A 22,973-nucleotide genomic window follows, 5' to 3' on the forward strand; every position below is an offset into this window, starting at 1 on the left:
CGTATCAAACTTACTTGTGATGTGATGTGATGTGAAGTGAAGCCACCATCAGTTCAAGGACTTGCCAGTGGATGCGGGTAGACTTACAGTAGCCCCGATATGACTCGTCCATTCACCTTCTTACTATAGCTGTTACCGAAAAGCGAACAAAAAGGGTTGGGCGGATATGTAAGTAGAGTCACTTACTCGTATTCCGCGAGAATAAAAGATGCTCTTCCAACCATAATATCCAGTGCATGGATGAAGCATATCGCTATACATGCTTGAACCCGCCTGATGGTTTGTTTGAGAAGGGCGCGTCAGACTCATTTCAAAACTTCAGAAGGAAACAAGTTTCCTACAAGTGACTTGGGCTGGCTATCCACAATCCCTCGTCCAGTCATCAATTCGTCCGATACCCTGATGCTCCCTCTCCTTCGCGCCCCCGTGCAAAATGTTTTATATTGATAAATACAAAAATACAATGAAACATAGTGTAATGAAATTAATATAACACAATATAATATAACATAATATAATATAATATAATATAATATAATATAATATAATATAATATAATATAATATAATATAATATAATATAATATAATATAATATAATATAATATAATATAATATAATATAATATAATATAATATATTATAAAACAATATATAAAATAACAGTTAATGTAGAGAGTCAGTTATGCTCTTCTATTTTCGCAATACTGCGGGAAGTAGAATATTTCTTTTCTAATAACAATAATAATATCCACATCAATAAAAATAATATATGTTATTATTATTAATGACAAATTAATAATAATAACAATAAATATAATAATGAAAATAATGATAAAAAACAATATAATATACTATAATGAATTATATAATAAATAATATAATGAATAAAATGATATGTTGCGATAAGCTATGATATTATATTACTTGAATTTATATGTCATTTCTCATCCTCTTATCCCACAGACACACGTGTAGGCATGAAACAGGAATCAGTGAGGACCAAGCTCATCTTGTGACGACCTTGATATTTAGTTAAAAGTTACTTTAAAAATGAAAACTTTTAAGGAAAACAAATTTATATTTTGCGCTGAGATACGTAGTACTAATCATATCGAAACCCTATAATACAATAGAATAGAATACAATATAATATAATATAATATAATATAATATAATATAATACAATATAACAGTTAATGTCGCAGTGTAAGTTACGCTCTTCTTCTTCTAATAATAATAATAATAATAATAATAATAATAATAATAATAATAATAATAATAATAATAATAATAATAATAATAATAATGATAATAATAATAATAATAATAATAATAATAATAATAATAATAATAATAATAATAATAATAATAATAATAATAATAATAATAATAATAATAGTAATAATAATAATAATACATGATGTAATAAACAACAGAATTATATGTTTTAATATACTATGATAAACACTGCACTTTATGATGGGTTTCAACCTACAAGCCATTTCGCACCCTCTCATTCTGCTACTAACGCAGAAGGCGATAGCACCCAGTCGACGCCGTTCTATTGACCGAATGTCATCATAGACGCTCGGGGAGGCATGATATAGGAACTTGTGAGGACTTAGTTATCTCACCATTTGACGACCTTCCTCGCGTATCAAACTTACTTCTCTGCAAACCAAACTAAGACATATACCAACTGTGAAAAAAAAAACATTTCTGATAATCATGATCCATCACAAATACTACTCATTTAAAAAGGTAACATGTCAAGTGGTCGACTGATGTTCTTTCAAAAATCTAAGTTGATTAATACGTATACCGAGACTGAAAACAGATGTGTTTTCTTTTTGCAGTATTACTGAGTTAGGACAGAATAAATTTATTAGGAAATCCATTGGAAATGTATTTTACAACAATGTTAAAAGTAATTACATTTACATTGATTTTCACCCTAGAAAACTACAATTTTCATGAAGCTATGGGTTCAATATGCATATCGAAACAAATAACGAAGGTTGTAGGATTGACAGACTGTACAGAAAATTTTTTTTATAATTCATTTAAAAAATACCTAAACAAACTCGTTAAAGCTTTGAAGTTAGTTTCATAGTGTTAATGAATCAATAGCATTTTGACTGAAGTGCTTAGGAAATGATTTTCAACTGCCTAAGTTTGTTCTTGCTATGCAATAAGTACGCCAACAATTCACCTTGATTATACTAAACTATGCTGCTAGAGTAATAAATTTCACTAAAACGGTCACAGATTGTGTAATGTTTGTTTTTTTTTTTGAATAATCTCGATAATTTGTGATGGACAATGTATGGAACACTGACTGGTTTCCGAGTGAGTGATGATATTTCACACTGAAACTGTTGAAGCGGTTATTTCCTGTGAGGACGTGAATGTGCTATGAATGCTCTGTCTTGATTTAGGAATCTGTTGTTGGGCATCTGTTGCAAGTTGTTCGAACACCCAACCTCCTTGTCCGTCAAACTCCAAAATGTGGGTGTGAAATTTCCTAAAATGAAAACAGAAAATTTATTTACATACTGTGTAACTGTAGTGTTGTTGAATCAAAAACTCACCACAAAGTCGGTCGGTGGGTGATAGTCAGCAAGGTGATCCCCATCGATTTAGCTGTTTCATATATCGAACTTTCAACATCGATGGATACAGCGCTGGTGCATTCATCAAGTAAAGCGTAATGAGGCCTAGAAATATATCGATGTGATCAGTAATCAAAATCATTGTGTTGAAGATCTCACAACATAATAACGTTTGAGAACAATGAGAACAACTTTGCTTTTAAGATCAACGATGTGCTGATTTCGATAAATCATAAGGGTGCATATAAAGTTGTCCATTTCTTGGACCTGGGAACCAAACGTTACTCACTTACTCATTATTTTACTTACTTACTTACTTACTTACTTACTTCCTTACTCACTCACTCACAGAAGAGAACAGTGATAATTTATTATTTTTTGGATATTTTGTATAAAAATTGTTCAATGTTGGAGAATATAAACTTAATATATGTATATGTCGACGGAAGATTTAGTTTTAGTACAATGTTTAAAATCGAACAATTGTTTTAATCCACCTACTTCATCGCTACTTCTATGATATAACACATTGATCAATAAGTCCCGAGACTAAAGCAGAGATGGCGCTCGTAGTAAACCAGTAACCACGTCTTTCTAGAGTACTAACCTTTGCTTGAAACGGGTCAAAATTTTAAGTTGATCCGACAAGAAACAGCTGAGTTATCGAGGTTGGAGTAAAGTCGTTTTGTAGTTTGTTTAAAAAATGGAAAAAACCGAGTTTCGTGTTTTGATAAAACATTGTTTTTAATGGGTAAAAACACCGTGCAAGCGAAACAATGGATTGAAAAATGTTATCCGGACTCTTGTCCATCAAAAACAAAGATTTGTTGGTGGTTCGCCGAGTTTAAACGTGGTCGTACCGACACAAATGACGCGGAACGCTCGGGTAGACCTGTGGAAGCCGTTACACCGGAAAATGTGAGTGAAGTGACAAAAATTATAATAAAAGATCGTAAAGTGAAGCTCCGTGAGATTGCTGAGATGACACAGATATCATATGGAAGTGTGTTTACTATCCTTCATAAAACATTGAGCATGAAAAAGGTTTTTACCAAGTGGGTGCCGCGATTGCTTTCGATGGAACAAAAACACCCTGCCACAAGTCGATGAAAACAATGGCAAAATTGAACGAATTGCGCTTTGATCTGCTACCCCACACCCCATACTCGCCAGATTTAGCCCCCAGTGACTACTGGCTCTTTGCTGATCTTAAAAAAATGCTCCAGGGAAAAAGATTTGGCTCAAATGAGGAGGTCATCGCTGAAACTGAAGCTTATTTTGAAGCGAAAGATACATTTTTTTATAAACATGGCATTGAAAAATTGGAAAAACGTTGAAACCATTGTATCACCCTAAAAGGTGATTATGTTGATGAATAAAAAAAAATTTGCTAAAAAATGTTGTTTCCATTGTTTGTCTCGGGACTTATTGATCCATGTGTTATACCACTAACTTTATCAACTAATTTGTGGAACATCCGAAACATCGAGAGCCTTCGTGGGTAATGGACATCTATGAAAATGGAATAACTAAATAGAAATCAAAATGAGCATCTTCCGAGGTCTTTCTCTTCACACGATGTCGTCTGGTGTTCAACTTCAAGTCTCTAGTTGGTTTAAAAAGATTCAAGCATTTTAATTTATTTTTGCTTTTCTCATATAGAAAGGCTGTATAATTACTGCCCGAGGCCCGGAAGGCTGAATATCATTTGACTCAGCTCGACGAAATGAGCAAATGTCTGTGTGTATGTGTATATGTGCGTGTGTGTATGTGACAAATATTCTCTACTCGGAAATGGCTTAGCAGATTTTCACAAACTTGGATTCAAATGAAAGGTTTTATTGTCTGAAAATGTTACTGAATTTCATTTGGATCCGACTTCCGGTTCCGGAATTACAGGGTGATATACACCAAACATGTGAAAATAATGTCACTCACTATTCTCAAAGATGAATGAACCGATTTTCACAAGCTTCAAATGAAAGGCCTTGAGATACCATAAAATTACATGACTGCGTGAAAGACTGTATGTATTTGATTCAAGTCATTCTAGTAAAATTCACTGTGTTTCTTTTTGATTTACTGTGTTTCTTTTTGAGGTTTATGCTGCTTTGAAGTCAGTAAACAGGTAATGCGGGGTTATGTTGTATTGTTTATACTTCTGAAGTACTAGTCGGATCGTGAATATGTGATCCGTAAGGCCCTATGAATGTCTTAGCTAAGTGGCCAGATAGTAAAACGCCCACTTTCAAACGCCCAATGCGGAACATCCTTGCTACGGAAGGATACAAGTCTTAAAAAGTCAGTAAACATCCGTACTGGCACATGAAGCAGAATGCAATTTTGAAACTCTCAACAGATTTAAATTTGAAAAATAGACAAATAATTGTGAATCACTAATGTTACTAATATATATTATCATCGACTGGGTTCAAGAAGTATTTATAACAATATTCTTTGCTTTTTTGCAAACTTCGGCTTCTGTTCGAAAATAAAGATTTCTAATCGTCAACAGTTTCATTGGTGTTCAGTTTCAGTTTTCCTCATCTCATCCAACAATCCCCCCCACCTAGCAATCCAATCGCTCAGCGGTGAAGCGAATTGGAATGCAGTGAATACACACACACAAACAAACACATATTTGACATACAGCGCCGCACTGCACACATGTTAAATGTGGCAAATCCATAAAAAAATTACCGAGATGCAAGCGCTTCAAATTAGGTCTACAAAATCAATCGCCGAAAGTTCTGGATTGACCCGTAAAATCAACAGCTGATAATCTATTCAATATACTCAAGCGAACACGACGACGAGCCACAAAAAACAAGCTGCTCCGTTAGAGGCTGGATTTAAAGGCTGGAAGTTAAAAATATAATATATAATAGGGAATCCCCTTTTGTGTGAACGTTCATGCAATGCAGAAGAGAACGATGCAGACCAACGATTGAAACCGTCGGCCGTGCACGAAAAACCCACAAGATGACATCATTTGCTCTTCTGTGAATGGTTAATGAAAACATAGGTCGATTCTAATCATGTTTTCAATAGTATGCTATTGAAATACTGAAACGACGTTGCCATACATGTTTAAGTTGAAAGTTTTCGAATCGATTGGATATTAAATTATTGATTTATTGAGTAATTACCATTCAAAGTTATGACAGAAATAGGTCACGCGGCTATTTTAGAAACTTTTAATTGACACCCGACTCCGTATAGTGCAGAGTAAGGCATTTTTAATGCAAAAATTTGGTTGTTTTTTTTTTGGGTTCGGGTAAAGATTCCTTATTATCGTGTACGGGTCGTATTTGGATTTGAAAAAATGCTGACCATCTTTAATGGGCTCCATCAAGAGGAAGGTTCATGATGGAACGTTTTGAAACAAAAGAGATATTGACAATAATCTTGAAACATCTTTTTCAGAAACAACTTCAGCAAGCAATCAAATATGGAAAATTTCTACTCCATGCCAACTTTAAAATTTTATAGCTCAGCCGGTTAAGTGAAATAAAAATGATGTACCAGTGTATATGAAAGACTATGCATCAGATTAAATTATCGTAGAGGCTAATTATGGTTATAGTAAACCGTAACCAAATAACGAAGATTTGAAGAAATCTTCGAAGATTGGAGAAGAAGGGTTAAGAAGGTTAATCTGAAAAAATATTTCTGTCTCTCGAAGAAAGAAATTTTTCGAAGTGACACAGAGGTAAGTAATGTTGACAATAAAAATAAAGTCCTAACTTGGACAGTGTAGATTATATAAATCAATTTAGCAGGCGATGAATAGACTACACTTGTAGATTACAACAATTCAAGAAAAACTCACTTGTGATAAAACAGCCGAGCCATCGCCATTCTTTGTTTTTCCCCACCAGAGAGAGTATCTTTCCAGTCACGAATTTCATCGAAGCTGTCCCTAAAAACAGTAGATAATATAAGTTCTGCTGACAAACAAACGACAATTATTCAGATTTACCTATCGATAATATGTTCCAAACAAACCATTCGCATGATCTCTCTTAGTTGGAATTCGGTAATGTTTTTATTTGTCATCTCTTTTCGCGTGTCTGGATAAATAATTTGATCACGCAAACTTCCACAAGACATATATGGACGCTGTGGAATATAGAACATACAGGGCTTCCCGTCTGCTAGCTTTGGTAAACACAACGTTCCACCGTAGATCGGCCATAGTCCGCTGAGGATCCGGAAAAGACTCGACTTACCACATCCATTTGGACCAGTGATAAGTAAATGCATTCCAGGGCTTATAGTCAAAGTTAAGCTCGACACGACAATGTCACAGTTTGGTGTCACGACTGGCACATTTTTCAAACATATGGTCATATCACCACTAACATCACTGCAAACAATTTCTCCTTTGGCTATGGGTTGTCCATTTTTAAATTCTAGAATTCCACCTACATTTCGGTCTGGAGTGACTACGGTTTTCTGATAAATCCCTCGAGAGACTTCGTCAAACACTTCAAACATTCCCGCTACTCGACTTGTGTATCCCGCGAGAGCAACAATCTCCTTATAAGAAGACATAAGGCGTTCGATGGCGTCTGCCCCGCTTAGTAATAGGTTTCTAGCAGTTGTAAAATATTGCGTTCTTTCACTCACTCCATGTTCGGAGTTCGATTTGATTAAACTACTTTTTGAATCGTCCGGCAAACCACTTGTTGTTAATATAGGTAAAGAAACCATAACCATTCCAGTACCGGACCAAACATATTTCATGAAAAATTGCTCGAGCATAATGAACCAAAGCTTCTGGGTGAAGATAATATTCATTTGATTCACCAGGCGTGCGTATGCATCCCGCAATTGTGCGTGCTCCACCTGCAAGATAAATTGGAATTCAATTCATTCGTTCAGGAAGATATCCAAAGTGGTATACTAACCTTGTGCCCACCGTAAAAAGCTATCTCCTCAGCATTAGTTATTATCTTGGAATGCACATGTCGTAGATACCCGTTGCGATTTGCCTCTTCCGAAACAAGCTGTCCGAATTTGGGTGACACTATCCGTAGAATGTGAGCCGTCGTTCCTATCACACACATGGCCAGTGCCGGTCCCATCACAATGTTCGCTTTCATTTTCTTAGACGAACGCGCCATAGCTATACCAATCAACATTAGATCGAAGCATGGTTTCGTCAAGTGGCTATAAAGGTGAGCGACCGAGCTAGAGAAGGTCGATATATCATCAGTTAGGCGGTGATCGGCGTTTTCGATTCGTCCATCCAAATTGGACACTTTGTAGTAGGTTTGATTCTTGAAGTACAAACCGTAAGCGTGATTCACTAGTCTGGTTCTGAAAAAGAAAAAAATATGTTGGAATTAAATGCTGAATTTTGTTTGGTTAAGAACCAAAACATGAGGTGTGCAAACACTGGTGGCAGTTTGTCTGGCATATTGTAAATAAAATTTGATGCCCCTGAAATATGCAAGCATAAAATGAGGTAAAGCTCTGGTATGTACAGCTAGAGGGCTGTATTCAATAAAATTAGTAAATTTGAAAGAGTTTATCCCTACTTCACTACGCTGCGAATCTACGAACAACAACGCTCTTAAATGTCAGCAAAACAAAAATGAAAATCATATCATTGGGTACTTTTAGATGTGAGTTGTCACAGTCATCAACTTTTTTTATCCAAAACATTTTTGCCTTTTTCATACTGAGGAAACCATCGTTTATTTAACGTTAAATACCGCTCGATTTAGTTCGTCAAGATCGCAAAATGTCTGTGTGTGCGTAACAAAAACATGCACTCATTTTTCTTCGTTCTGACTTTCGGTACTACAAAAAATGTACAAAAATCTCCAAAAAAATTGCACTCACTTTACTTCATTTATCAGAAACTAAGGCTCAAATAAAAAACCCAATTGAAAATTTATTAACCTGACTTCCGGATCCGGAATTAAGGGCTTTGGAAAGAAAATACTACAAGTTAAAAAGTTCACTTTGGTAGAAGAAAATGTAAAAGTTAGCTAATTTCTGATTTTTTTGTGTAGCCTTCTGGTCATGTTTGAGAAATGCTTGAGTCAATTTCATCATCTACTGTCGGTAGCGATTAGTATATTCAAATTCCCTTGGTTGGAGAAGCTCGTATTACAAACCTTTAATCATAATGTACCAAATTCATGACATCGTTTTCTTTGAGAAACGATTAGGTTTTGTAGTTGTTTTTGATAGCTGGATAGGTCAAAAGAAATCCATTTCTTATCTCCCATCATGGTACGGTATGAAAAACCCATTATGTTATGTAGAGAAAGCAAAATTCCGCTCACCGTTTTTAACTGTTGCTGCTATCGTTCAGCTCATAAGGAGCCTGTTTTCCATATTTTGAATATCTCCTATTACGTGTAGACGATCAGAGATGACTTGGCAACTAACATTCAACCTCTCGACCATTTACCTTTAGGTTTGGGTATCCTTGAAATTTGGGTTTGAAACAGTCAACTGTTCTATGTTTGTCTTTACATGCGAAACATATCAGAACTCTTTTAACTCGTGGATTTTCGCAAATATTTATTTTCTTTTCATGAACGAGTATTGTCGCCAATCTTTCCTGGGGTTTCAACCAATCGTTGAAATACTTTAAATTAGAGATCTTCGGATCCGACTTCCGGTAGTAATAGGAGCGATAAGTGGAAAATTTCGACTTTCATGAGTATTTTTGCACAATTGATCCGACTTCCAGTTCCGGAATTACAGGGCAATGAGTGTTAAAACTTTCAGACCGTCATATAAAATGACGATGCAAACCCGGTACGCAGTGATGATTCTTGGCATGGAAGAAAAAACACCACCACTTTTAGGGACGATGCACACATCGTGCTTTGCTACAACGTTTTGATGAACTGAGTCCATCGGCACCGAGCACACATGAGCACGTGTTTTTAATCGAGTTGAATTAACCAAAACGCCAGTGCAGATACGAATGTCTGTTACCGTTTGGTTGAAACCTGTTTTAATCCACCTAGTGGTGTAATGATATTACTTAAATTTTCAAAAATATCATTAGAAAATTCTGTCAATATTTTTATCAAACTTCAATAAAATCAGAAACCTTCTTTGGGTATAAACTAACATAACCTTTCCAATTTGTAAACAGTTACATCCAATGAATAAGATTTTTTTCCTTATTTTGCATCGTCGCACTAAATGACGGGTTGAAATTTTAAACACATTTCACCCTATAGTTCCGAAACCGAAAGTCGAACCCGGATGAAATTTAACAGAAACCTACAGTTTGTCTGGCATATTGTAAATAAAATTTGATGCCCCTGAAATATGCAAGCATAAAATGAGGTAAAGCTCTGGTATGTACAGCTAGAGGGCTGTATTCAATAAAATTAGTAAATTTGAAAGAGTTTATCCCTACTTCACTACGCTGCGAATCTACGAACAACAACGCTCTTAAATGTCAGCAAAACAAAAATGAAAATCATATCATTGGGTACTTTTAGATGTGAGTTGTCACAGTCATCAACTTTTTTTATCCAAAACATTTTTGCCTTTTTCATACTGAGGAAACCATCGTTTATTTAACGTTAAATACCGCTCGATTTAGTTCGTCAAGATCGCAAAATGTCTGTGTGTGCGTAACAAAAACATGCACTCATTTTTCTTCGTTCTGACTTTCGGTACTACAAAAAATGTACAAAAATCTCCAAAAAAATTGCACTCACTTTACTTCATTTATCAGAAACTAAGGCTCAAATAAAAAACCCAATTGAAAATTTATTAACCTGACTTCCGGATCCGGAATTAAGGGCTTTGGAAAGAAAATACTACAAGTTAAAAAGTTCACTTTGGTAGAAGAAAATGTAAAAGTTAGCTAATTTCTGATTTTTTTGTGTAGCCTTCTGGTCATGTTTGAGAAATGCTTGAGTCAATTTCATCATCTACTGTCGGTAGCGATTAGTATATTCAAATTCCCTTGGTTGGAGAAGCTCGTATTACAAACCTTTAATCATAATGTACCAAATTCATGACATCGTTTTCTTTGAGAAACGATTAGGTTTTGTAGTTGTTTTTGATAGCTGGATAGGTCAAAAGAAATCCATTTCTTATCTCCCATCATGGTACGGTATGAAAAACCCATTATGTTATGTAGAGAAAGCAAAATTCCGCTCACCGTTTTTAACTGTTGCTGCTATCGTTCAGCTCATAAGGAGCCTGTTTTCCATATTTTGAATATCTCCTATTACGTGTAGACGATCAGAGATGACTTGGCAACTAACATTCAACCTCTCGACCATTTACCTTTAGGTTTGGGTATCCTTGAAATTTGGGTTTGAAACAGTCAACTGTTCTATGTTTGTCTTTACATGCGAAACATATCAGAACTCTTTTAACTCGTGGATTTTCGCAAATATTTATTTTCTTTTCATGAACGAGTATTGTCGCCAATCTTTCCTGGGGTTTCAACCAATCGTTGAAATACTTTAAATTAGAGATCTTCGGATCCGACTTCCGGTAGTAATAGGAGCGATAAGTGGAAAATTTCGACTTTCATGAGTATTTTTGCACAATTGATCCGACTTCCAGTTCCGGAATTACAGGGCAATGAGTGTTAAAACTTTCAGACCGTCATATAAAATGACGATGCAAACCCGGTACGCAGTGATGATTCTTGGCATGGAAGAAAAAACACCACCACTTTTAGGGACGATGCACACATCGTGCTTTGCTACAACGTTTTGATGAACTGAGTCCATCGGCACCGAGCACACATGAGCACGTGTTTTTAATCGAGTTGAATTAACCAAAACGCCAGTGCAGATACGAATGTCTGTTACCGTTTGGTTGAAACCTGTTTTAATCCACCTAGTGGTGTAATGATATTACTTAAATTTTCAAAAATATCATTAGAAAATTCTGTCAATATTTTTATCAAACTTCAATAAAATCAGAAACCTTCTTTGGGTATAAACTAACATAACCTTTCCAATTTGTAAACAGTTACATCCAATGAATAAGATTTTTTTCCTTATTTTGCATCGTCGCACTAAATGACGGGTTGAAATTTTAAACACATTTCACCCTATAGTTCCGAAACCGAAAGTCGAACCCGGATGAAATTTAACAGAAACCTATGATACCAAAGGACTCTTCATTTGAGGCTAAGTTTGTTAAAATCGATCAAACCATATCCGAGAAAATAGAGTGAGTTTCGTTTTAGAGTTTCTGACCGCTGGCTGGTAACCGGTATAGCCGAAGTCGGTTAGTTTAGTAAGAAATGATTACCAATAACATTACAATGAACCCTACCTCTAATAAAAAAGTTGCAGTGATTTTCAGATTCAAATTTAATTTCTTATCATTTTCATATTCATATTTTTAATACAATATTTTGATTTAGAGATTTACAAATTTAAATGTGGCAACCCTGCACGCTATATGAAACTAAACAAAGCACACTGTGTGCTTCGTTCGCAAAGGCGATGGTGTAGCACGTATTGGTTTTGCATTGTCAATTTGTATGACGGTTCGAAAGTTGTGACACTCTCCGACATATAATTTCGGAGCCGGAAGTCGTATCTGGATAAAATTGCACAGTATCTTTTAAGAAAATGAGAACTTCAATTTGTGAAAATCGACTTAACCGTTGCTGAGAAATCGAAGTGAGTTCCGTTTGTTGAGCTTTTCTTCACTATCATCGTTGCTTTGGAACCGGAAACCGAGGACTAGTAGTCTCAAGATCTGTCAACTATATGAATTTACCAGTAAGTTTTAAACAAATTTGCACCTCGTTTCGCCATCACTTCTGAAAAAATATTCATGAAATGGAAATAAAATTCGCTTATCGCGCTGTAATACCAAAACCGGAAGTCGGATCCAGATCGACTTTTCGGGGACTTTTTAAAGAATTTCAAGACCTTTTACCTGCATTGTAATTCTGGAAGCGGAAGTCGGAGAAAGATGAAATTCGATTGAAAGCCATGAGACAATAAGAACCTCCGTTTAAATCTAAGTTTGTGAAATTGGTTCAACCATTTCTGAGAAAAGTGAGTGACTTTTTGTTTCATTTTTTTGTGCATACTGTGATTCCGGAACCGGAAGTCGGTTCGGGATAAAATTCAATATTATGGGACAATAAGACCTTTCATTTGAATCTGAGTTTGTAAAAATCGGTTTAGCCATCTCTGAAAAATTGAGTGACATTATGCACTATGCAGATAATTACTACTAGGCCTTACTATTTGATGAAAATTTAATGAGAATGATATCATTACACCGCTAGGAGGATTAGGGCAGTTTTTTATTATCATTGTGCTAAGTAAAAGTCCACATATGCATTACAAGACTACGTAGGTTTTGCACAAAATACTTTGTCAAAAATAACATTACATATATTGGCGTTCATAATATTACATTATAGCAGGTTCACATGATAGATTCTGATGTCTACTGTTGTCAAATTAGAAAAACTTAACTTACACCTTGTATTGAAACCGAGGACGATGCGTTCAAGTTTATGCCATGACTGATCAATGAACATGCTGAGTAATAATGTTATTGTTTATTCTAGTAAAACTAATCTAAGCCCCTGACTTTATCCGAACTATTATTTGACTAACTGGTTTCGGACAAATTTACTACTAATTCTACCAGGAATCAATATTTTGGGCCAAAAAATGTGTAGAAACATTTTCTATCCACATCATCAATAAATACTGCTATTTTCAAGAATTTTCATTCACGCAAATAGACGGAGTCAATCTAATTTGCCTTGACCTTCTTTTATGACTGGTTATTTGCACATACAAAGCATGTCTTCTAACTAGTAACATTCTAAAGTCATTGCGAAACACTTTATGTTCTTGTGTTTAAGGTAGCAATTGAAGTGTAATGTTAGAACCGAATCATGTTTGGCATCCAAGGTTTACTGTCATGTTTATAACTGTGAATGTGTGCTGAGTCAACGTCCGTATTATTAGAGTAGTTTTAACGCTATAATGACAAAAGGTTCACATGCGCTGTCGCTGTTCTGTTCATGGAAGAATCTTGTAACTCCAAAACCAGTTTAGGAAACTTAATCATCTACTAGTTTCACAGCATTAGTATTGCTAATGTTCAAGTTATGCTATATATCGCCCTAGATGATCGTGGTTGATCGCTTGGCCCAAGACCCGGCATTAAGATGGTGTAGTTTTAAAGAACAATTTAGTACAAAGCGAATTGAATTCGAAGTCATTATCAAGTTTGCTGCCTACGGGTAGTGACGAACGAATAAACTGTATATGAAAATAACGTTCCACTGAAGGTAATATTTATTCCACGAAACAGAAGTTCCGACGTGCTTAATATCGACAATCACCGATAGCACTCGAAAAGCATATCCCAGATCAGATATTTTACGTATCTTTGGGGTTATATTGAAGCTTGAAACACTGTGACGAATGCTTCGCTTACTTCTGATCTTACTTTTTGAGCCGCTGCAGCTACTATTAAAATGAAAGCAGTTGTAACGTTAAATGTGGAGATTAGGTCGCAATTGGCGTGAGGCAATTATTCTTATATTTATATTGATGATAGGAAAAACAGTTTTTTGTTTAAATACTCTGCGTTCAATCGAAACGAAAAAGCTAATGTATACGTATTGGTTGATGCTATAATGGTTGATCGGTGAAATATTAGCGATGCTTATTATTTAACATAGTCCTAATTAGGGGCTGTCCATAAAAGACGGCACGCCGCAAGGGGGAGAAGGGTGTTTAATGAAACGTGACCTTTTGTGACAGGGGGGAAGGTGGGGAGGTTTTTGGAATGTGACGTCCAATATTTTCATTGAGCGCATTTTTGAAATACCTAATTATATTACTGCCTTGCCCTATTTCCTGAAAAATCTCCACTATAAAAGTTTACATTCTATAGGAAAACGTGTATTTGTTGATGTAAAAGCTTCTTCTTGTAAATTCGGAAATGAATGATGCAGGAAATCATTTCTGTTGTGATCAGCAATAATGCACGGAGAAGCGAGTAAATTAGCGAAATTAATAAATTTTGCCTAATATGAGTAAAAAAGAAAAAGATGCCTTCAAACGGTTTAACTTAAGTTATGCACTGACAATTTTGTCAGTAATTTGATTTTCTAGCATTGATAATAGTATATCATAAGAATTTCTCTTATCTGATTCTGATGCAGTTTACTAAATTGTACTCCATTTGAAAAAGGGCGGGAGATCATGTCTTATCTTGATCATATGTGATTTTTCTTCACCAACATTAAAGCTTATCGAATCATCCAATGATTGAACTTACATAAATCAAGAATCATTTTAGCTCAAAATCACTACCCATTGTATGACGGAAGATCAGTATCGATATTGATCGATGTAATTTAAAATTCACTGATCAACTGATCTTGAAAAGATTCTCCGATAGTGATCTCGTTTTGATGAGGTTTTGGTCTTTATTTTCTCAGCCCTGTACGCCACACTAAGGAAATTTTATTCTTTACCTAAAACAATAATATATCTGGAGGAATAAAACAGATGATTTAAATGTTTCATCAATTCCAACCAAATACTTTTGTTAATTTATATAATTGATATTAATAAAATAATTCCGATGATTTTGTAGTTTTAGAGATATTTTTTAATCTAATGACAGCATGTAATAAATCGATTTTTCCCTCATATTTGTATGGTTTGTCATACATATTGAGAATGTATTGAGATGAATTTTATTTATTTTGAATTCGTGACATGCGACATAGGGGGGGAAAGGTAGGTCTTTGTTTCTGTGACAAAGAGGGGATGGGGAGTCAAAAATCGTCAAAAAAGCGTGACGTCTTTTATGGACAGCCCCTTAGAGCTGTCGAGAGAATATTCGGACCCAGTGGGACTGCAATATTTGTAGGAATACATATTGTCGAAGTAAGAGATTTTTAAATTATTAACTTGAAATAATTCACACGCAAAATGAGCTTTCACTTTAATTATTGTTTTATTATGAAGACTCTAAATACTCAAATTTCCGGGCCCGGGGAGATTCCCTCTCACTCGGAGGCTTTGGTCCTAATCAAATATTTCCTGACTTAGATGAGACATTGTTTTGGCGTGATATATAAAGATGAGGTGAAACAGTTTTTATATTTCGTGTTTTTTTATAAATAGTGCCGTAAGCTTGACGTGACCGTTTGGGCAAATTAAATTCAGATTTTCCTATTAGTAGTCCAGACTATGGGTCCGTTGTTGGCTAGAACAGGTGTATTATGCAGTGCATTGATTGCAGATGATGCTATCATTAATAAGAGTGTTTTATTGTCGTATCTGTCTTTAAAGTACGGGGATTGTTTGGGATCGAAGTTGAGGAAATACCGTTATCTTTGGGTGTATTGACTTGTCCAGTTTCTAGCAAAGCTTTCCGCGGTAAGCAGATTATTATTAGCAGAATATTAACTAACAATCTACCCATTCCAGTGATGCATTCAGGAAATGCAGAGATTTTAGTTTCTAGTTTGTAGTAGCGACTATCATCGAACTCGCAATCCTGCCCTTCCCAAGTAGATCCGCATTCGGACGTGACTGGCGTCGATATTGTTCAGCATGTAGGGATCCATGCTGTATGCACAATGTGAAACAACATGCTATTCCTTAGCAAGTTGTTTCAGAAAAATCATTTTGCAAGCTCAATTGGTCCTAGTCAGAAATGTCAGGTAAAAATTTCAAATATCTTCACACAGGGTTGCAAAAGTCTGCATATTCCAAAAAATATCTGCAGTTAGCAAGTATGCAATTTCTCTATGATACGATAAGCAAAAAAAAAAGGTCGCGACAATTTCGAAAGTCTGTAAATTTTGACGAAAGTCAGCGAAAAACTCGCTTTTCAAAAGTCTGCAAAAGTCTGCACAACAAAAAATGTCTGCAGCACTATGTACAATAATACAGGAGAGAATACGACCCGGAACAATCGGCATAGACCCACGCGACGAAATAAGGACTACGATTGGAAACTTGGAACATGGAACTACAAGTCGCTAGGTTTCGCAGGCTGCGATAGGATAATATACGACGAACTAAATCCTCGCAGCTTCGACGTCGTAGCGCTGCAGGAGCTTTGTTGGATGGGACAGAAGGTGTGGAAAAGCGGACATCGAGCGGCTACCTTCTACCAAAGCTGTGGCACAACGAACGAGCTGGGAACTGGCTTTATAGTGCTGGGCAAGATGCGTCAGCGAGTGATTGGGTGGCAGCCGATCAACGCTAAGATGTGTAAGTTGAGAATTAAAGGCCGTTTTTTCAATCACAGCATCATCAACGTGCACTGCCCACATGAAGGGAGACCCGATGACGAGAAAGAAGCGTTCTACGTGCAGCTGGAACAAGCATATAACGGCTGCCCACGCAGAGACGTAAAAATTGTCATCGGTGACATGAATGCTCAGGTAGGAAGGGAGGCAATGTACCGACCGGTAATCGTGCCGAACAGCCTGCATGCCGCATCGAATAACAATGGCCAACGGTGTGTCAACTTTGCGGCCTCCCGAGGAGTGGTAGTCAGAAGCACCTTCTTTCCCCGCAAGGATATCTACAAAGCTACCTGGAGATCACCTGACCAACAGACCGAAAACCAAATCGACCACGTTTTGATCGACGGAAAATTTTTCTCGCACATCTACAATGTTCGCACGTACCGCAGTGCGAATATAGATTCGGACCACTACTTGGTTAATGTATGCATGCGCTCAAAACTTTCGACGGTGGCTACCCAACGTCGAAACCGAACGTCGCGGTTTAACATCGCGCGGCTCCGGGATGCTGGAGTAGCCCAAGATTACGCGCAGGAAGTGGCAGTGGCACTACCAACGGAAGAGCAGCTTGGTGCAGCTACTCTTGAAGATGGCTGGAGAGACATCCGTTCTGCCATAGGTAGCACTGCATCAGCAACGCCAGGTACGGCAGCTCCGAACGTAAGGAACGACTGGTTCGACGACGAATGTGAACAGTTAGTGGCCCAGAATAATGCAGCTTGGGCGAGCAAGCTGCAACACCGGACGAGAGCAACGAGGAGCGATACAGACAGGCGCGGAACAGACTAAACTCGGTATCCCGTAGAAAAAAGCGCAAACAGGAAGACCGAGATCGCGAAGCGATGGAACAGCTGTTCCGTGCTAATGACAAAAGGAAGTTCTACGAGAAGGTGAGCCGTTCGCGCAGAGGCCATGTGCCACAGGCCGATATGTGCAAGGACACCAACGGGGATCTTTTCACGAACGACTGTGAGGTGATCGAGAGATGGCGGCAGTATTTTGACGAGCACCTCATTGGCGATGTGGCGGAATACGAAAGTGGCGGCGCGATAACGAACTTGGGAACGCGTGCGGAGGACGATAGACTGCCGGTTCCAGACCTCCAAGAAGTGGAAGAGGTGGTAAGCCGGTTGAAAAATAATAAGGCCGCTGGCGTTGACCAACTACCAAGCGAGCTACTAAAACACGGTGGTAATGCACTAGTGAAAGCACTGCACTGGGTCGTTACAAAGATCTGGGAGGAAGAGATTTTACCGGAGGAATGGAAGGAAAGAGTCGTGTGTCCCATCTACAAAAAGGGCGATAAGCTGGATTGCTGCAATTACCGCGCGATAACTCTGCTGAACGCCGCCTACAAGGTACTCTCCCAAATCCTATGCCGTCGACTTTCACCGATTGCAAACGAATTCGTGAGACAATATCAGGCAGGATTTATGGGCGAACGCGCTACCACGGACCAAGTGTTCGCCATCCGCCAGGTGTTGCAAAAGTGCCGCGAATACAATGTGCCCACACATCACTTATTCATCGATTTCAAATCAGCCTACGACACAATCGATCGAGAACAGCTATGGAAAATCATGCACGACTACGGATTCCCGGACAAACTGATACGATTGGTCAAGGCTACGATGGATCGAGTGAGGTGCGTTGTTCGAGTATCGGGGATAAACTAGAGTCCCTACGAAACTCGCAGAGGGCTACGGCACGGTGATGACCTTTCGTATCTGCTATTCAACATTGCTTTGGAGGGTATGATAAGAAGAGCGAGGATAGACACGAGTAGCACGATTTTCAGGAAGTCCGTCCAGCTACTTGGTTTCGCTGATGATATTGATATTATAGCACGCAACTTTGAGAAGATGGAAGATACGAACATCGGACTAAAACCTGAGGCCAAGCGGATCGGACTAGACATCAATGTGTCAGAAACAAAGTACATGAAAGGCAGGGGCGTGGTGATGAAATCGAAATGGTCGACGAGTTCGTGTACTTGGGCTCACTGGTGGCTGCCGATAATGACACCAGCAGAGAAATTCAGAGACGCATATTGTCAGGAAATCGTGCTTACTTTGGACTGCGCAGGACGCTTCGATCGAGCAAAATACGCCGTCGTACGAAGTTAACTATCTACAAAACGCTGATTAAACCGGTTATCCTCTACGGGCACGAGTCCTGGACAATGCTTGCGGAGGATCAACGCGCACTAAGTGTTTTTGAACGTAAGGTGTTGCGAACCATCTTCGGCGGAGTGCGGATGGTAGACGGTACGTGGAGAAGGCGAATAAACCATGAACTGCAGCAGTTGCTGGGAGGACCAACCCTCGTCCAAACGGCCAAGGTCGGGCGGTTACGGTGGGCCGGGCATGTTGTTAGAATGTCGGAGAACAACCCGGTTAAAATGATTCTCGATAATGATCCGACCGGTATAAGAAGAAGAGGCGCGCAGCAAGATGGATCGATCAAATTGAGGACGACCTGCGAACCCTTCGTAGCTACCGAGGCTGGCGGCGAACAGCAATGAACCGAGTTGATTGGAGACGCCTGCTGTATACAGCAGAGACCCGCGTGGTCTACAACTGAAAGAGTAAGAGTAGAGTAAGTACTATGTACAAAATCGGCAGATTTACAGACAAATCTGCAGATCTGGCATCTCTGGTCATAGTCAATAATGAAGTAGCAACACACGAGCGGTTTCTAATGCTAATCCTATTCTCGAAAATTCCTTCTAAAAAGATACAAAAGCTTCTTCAACAGCATTACGATCAACACCAATAATGTTCTGGCCGTGAACAAAGCCGTGAAACATGTGAGACATACTGTTAATCGTTCAATTTCTTTACACCGCAAATTATTGTAGCACTGATTTGAGAGCAATAATGAACAACAATTTCATTGTAGGATTCAATTTTGTTATGGGTTTCAATCCAATGTCCCATAAATTATGTTGATGCTTGACTTCAATCTATCAGGCGTCGCATGAAAAAGTGTTATCAGTTTTGTATGAAAGGAATCACACCTCTTTGCATTTCACTCAGTGAGTTGATCGTCCTTGATGAATTGGAACAAAGAGATTAAACCGTCCCACGTTGTTAACGTTCCCTAGGATTGAAAAAAAATATTCAGGATCTTTTGCCGTATGATTAACGTTGCCGCATATGTCAACAAAAAATGCCTATCTGGTCTTGTTTCCCAACCCCGCATACAATTATAATCTTTAAAATCAAAACTTAAAATACACTTGAACATCGCCTATTAGTATTTAGTAGTCTAACAGTGTTTCATAAGAACTGTATTCATAATATGGAATTAATAGGGATAGTATGATGCATTACTAACAATGCTTGTTCTGAAATGGAATACCTATTAAAATAATTTTATTTATCAAAATAGTCATTGATTACTTACCTGAACGCCACCGCTAATTTGTTTTCCAGGTATCGTATCATAGAATTGACAAACGTTGCAGGTATGGCTATACCAAACCATTTAAGCAGCATGAGTACAAAATTTTTGACATCTTTTCGCACTATATACTTTACTATGGCACCTTCCATTGCGGCAACATAGATGCTGAGGAAGGTTCGAGAAATGAGGCACAGAGTATGAACCGCCAGAAGACCAGTCTCCTCACAGATAATACGAGGGATCATGATCTGTATAAGCTTTCTCAGTTGCAGTATGAACTCGAGGTTAAGACCAGGCGGCTTTTTCCGTCGTCGCTTCTTTTCGATGATTATCTTCTCGATCTTTTCTTCCGGATCTTCGGGTTGTACCGGTTTGGTAAGATTGTTGTTTTCATTTCTACTCAAACCGTTATCACATTTGCTTTCAGATACACTTTTCTTGGGGTTGAACTGCTGTTTGATGTGAGGATAGGATAACTTCAAACAGTAGGCAAGTAATGCAGTGGACACTAAACCTTTGGAGACCAACTCTTTTGAATATCCTAACTCCTCAAGCTTGTCGATGACACTTTTGGCAAATTTTGAAATAACTGTCGGCATTTTTATTCGCTATCACATCCACTTGCCGAGATACAAACAAATCACATACCGGACACTGGATTCGAGCGCACCATCCGCAATTTGCTAGTTCATCATCTGCAAAAAAGGTATAAAAAATAAAATCAATACGTAACATACTTAGCCGTAAATTTTCTCCTAAAACGTTAATCTTATGAACATTTCTGTAATGTGAGTAGTAAGTAGTACCAACTAAAGGATGAGCTGATAATAATTTGCGATAGTACTGGATGACCGGATGTACACGAGCTTGCCATAGTTGGACAAAATTCTGCAGAAGAGAAATATATGCTGCCTCTGGATCCCGCACTTACTTATTCATAACTAAAAAGACGAACGCAAGCGTACTTTTAGTACATGTTTGGCTAGATCCATTACTAAACGCCAGAGAACAGAATGACCAAACAATGGACTGAAATCGTACTTCGAAGCGGCACGAGTTCCTGGAAGGAAGGCTCAATGGGTCGGAAAGATTATGATGCCGGTTTTCTGGGATTGTCATAGTATACTTTTGGAGTATACCTCAATGCAAATATTAGCGTGCATTAACAAAGCGATTTAATGCCGAAATCGCTATGAACGGGCCTTACATGAAGCCCATGAGCATCGTTACCATGGTTGAAATCTTTGGCTTGCTCGAACTATTATATGTTCCCAAACCTGAAGTCATTTCTGAGAAATCGATGTGAGTTTTATTTTGAAATTTTTAACCGCTACTTTCGGAACATGAAACCGAAACAAGCCAAAGTAAGTTTGTATGGCCTACAATACAACTAATATGACCTATAGATTTAGAAGTTGTTTTCTGTTCTTCACGAATCGAAGTAAGCGAGCTATTTCGGCCCACTTCCCAAAATGTATCACATCATCACAAGTCTTGCAGATTGTTGTGCGCTAGAAATGCACGTTTAGAAGGTCTTAGACATGTGCGACACGTGCTTTTCTGAGTAATATGCTGTTGGATTCGTTAATGTGAATAATAACGTACACAGTGTCGAACAAGAATAAATTATGAACATTTCAGCTAGGGCCTGTATATGAAGTGAGACCGTACACAGAAAAAACAATGAGATTTACACGACATGTAAATAAATAGTACTGTGAAATGGACATCAGTTGAATCATAAATTCGATTAAAAGCTTTCATTGATGTAAAACTAAATTGGAATGAAATGAAATGAAACGCTATTAAATTAAAAAACAGTGAAGTAACATTAAATTCAATTTTATGCTCCAAACATGTGCATGCAAATAGAAGTAAATTTACAAAATATTTTTGTCTGTGTAAGTCAGAATTATGGTTCTGTCCAAAGAGAGAAAGAGAAACGACGGATCCAGTGAAAAGTTTTTTATTGAATTTCCTATTTAAAAGTGTTATGCGATACACAACACATGTTATACATCCCGGGTTGGCGGTTGAATGCATAGGGCACTGGAATTTCAAGCCAGTTGTCATATGTTCGAACCTATTATTAAGTTATTTGAAAAACCCAATTCTACTTGACAGTACAATGCCGCCACGAGCTAAAAAATCTAAAATTTGCCTGATCTACGCCTTCGAATTGAGGTTTTTTTCCAAATACTCTAAACAAAAAATGCTATTATATTGCCATTCCCGATCATCAAACAATAACAATTTTATTTCAAAAAGCTGTTCTTGTAACACGTGGTGATATAAGTCTGGTCTCGTTAGTAGTTAAAATAACAAAATATTCTAACAAGTAACATAAAGAGAAATAGTTCAGATATGATACGTTGATCGGGTTGCTATACATTCAATGGGCCGTATAAATAAAACGTAGCATGCTTGAATTTCGGTAGTAAATGCTACGTGTGGATCACGTTCCTGTCAAAACATGCTACAAACTGTAGTATTTACTACAAGTTTTCGGTAGGTAGCTCTAGAGGTTGCTACTCGTGTGTTTGCTGATAAAGTGAAGTACAGAAATTAAAAAGTGGCATTTTTACAGATGTAAGTACGTTCCTTGCTTTGTGCATGCTTATGCCAGCTTTCCGGCTCTGTGTCGATACGGTATGCAGTAAATGCTTAAATTCGGA

At 37.5% G+C, this 22,973-nt stretch overlaps 1 protein-coding gene across 4 annotated transcripts in view; it reads right to left on the minus strand.

The window, feature by feature from the left end:
- Positions 1-1,842: 1,842 nt before the first annotated feature.
- The window catches only part of LOC131440526 (ATP-binding cassette sub-family D member 1), a 43,155-nt gene continuing 22,024 nt past the window's right edge, over positions 1,843-22,973 (minus strand). For all 4 annotated transcript variants that reach the window (XM_058611883.1, XM_058611882.1, XM_058611881.1 and 1 more), the window contains 6 exons: positions 20,299-20,993; positions 7,526-7,937; positions 6,595-7,463; positions 6,445-6,534; positions 2,592-2,717; positions 1,843-2,524 (listed from right to left, as the gene is read on the minus strand). In XM_058611883.1, coding sequence (XP_058467866.1) covers positions 2,365-2,524; positions 2,592-2,717; positions 6,445-6,534; positions 6,595-7,463; positions 7,526-7,937; positions 20,299-20,897 — 2,256 coding nt within the window. In that variant the 5' untranslated portion in view covers positions 20,898-20,993 and the 3' untranslated portion in view covers positions 1,843-2,364. The remainder of the gene's footprint in view (positions 2,525-2,591; positions 2,718-6,444; positions 6,535-6,594; positions 7,464-7,525; positions 7,938-20,298; positions 20,994-22,973) is intronic.

The sequence above is a fragment of the Malaya genurostris genome, chromosome 1 (genome assembly GCF_030247185.1).
Source record: "Malaya genurostris strain Urasoe2022 chromosome 1, Malgen_1.1, whole genome shotgun sequence".
Classification (NCBI taxonomy): domain Eukaryota; kingdom Metazoa; phylum Arthropoda; class Insecta; order Diptera; family Culicidae; genus Malaya; species Malaya genurostris.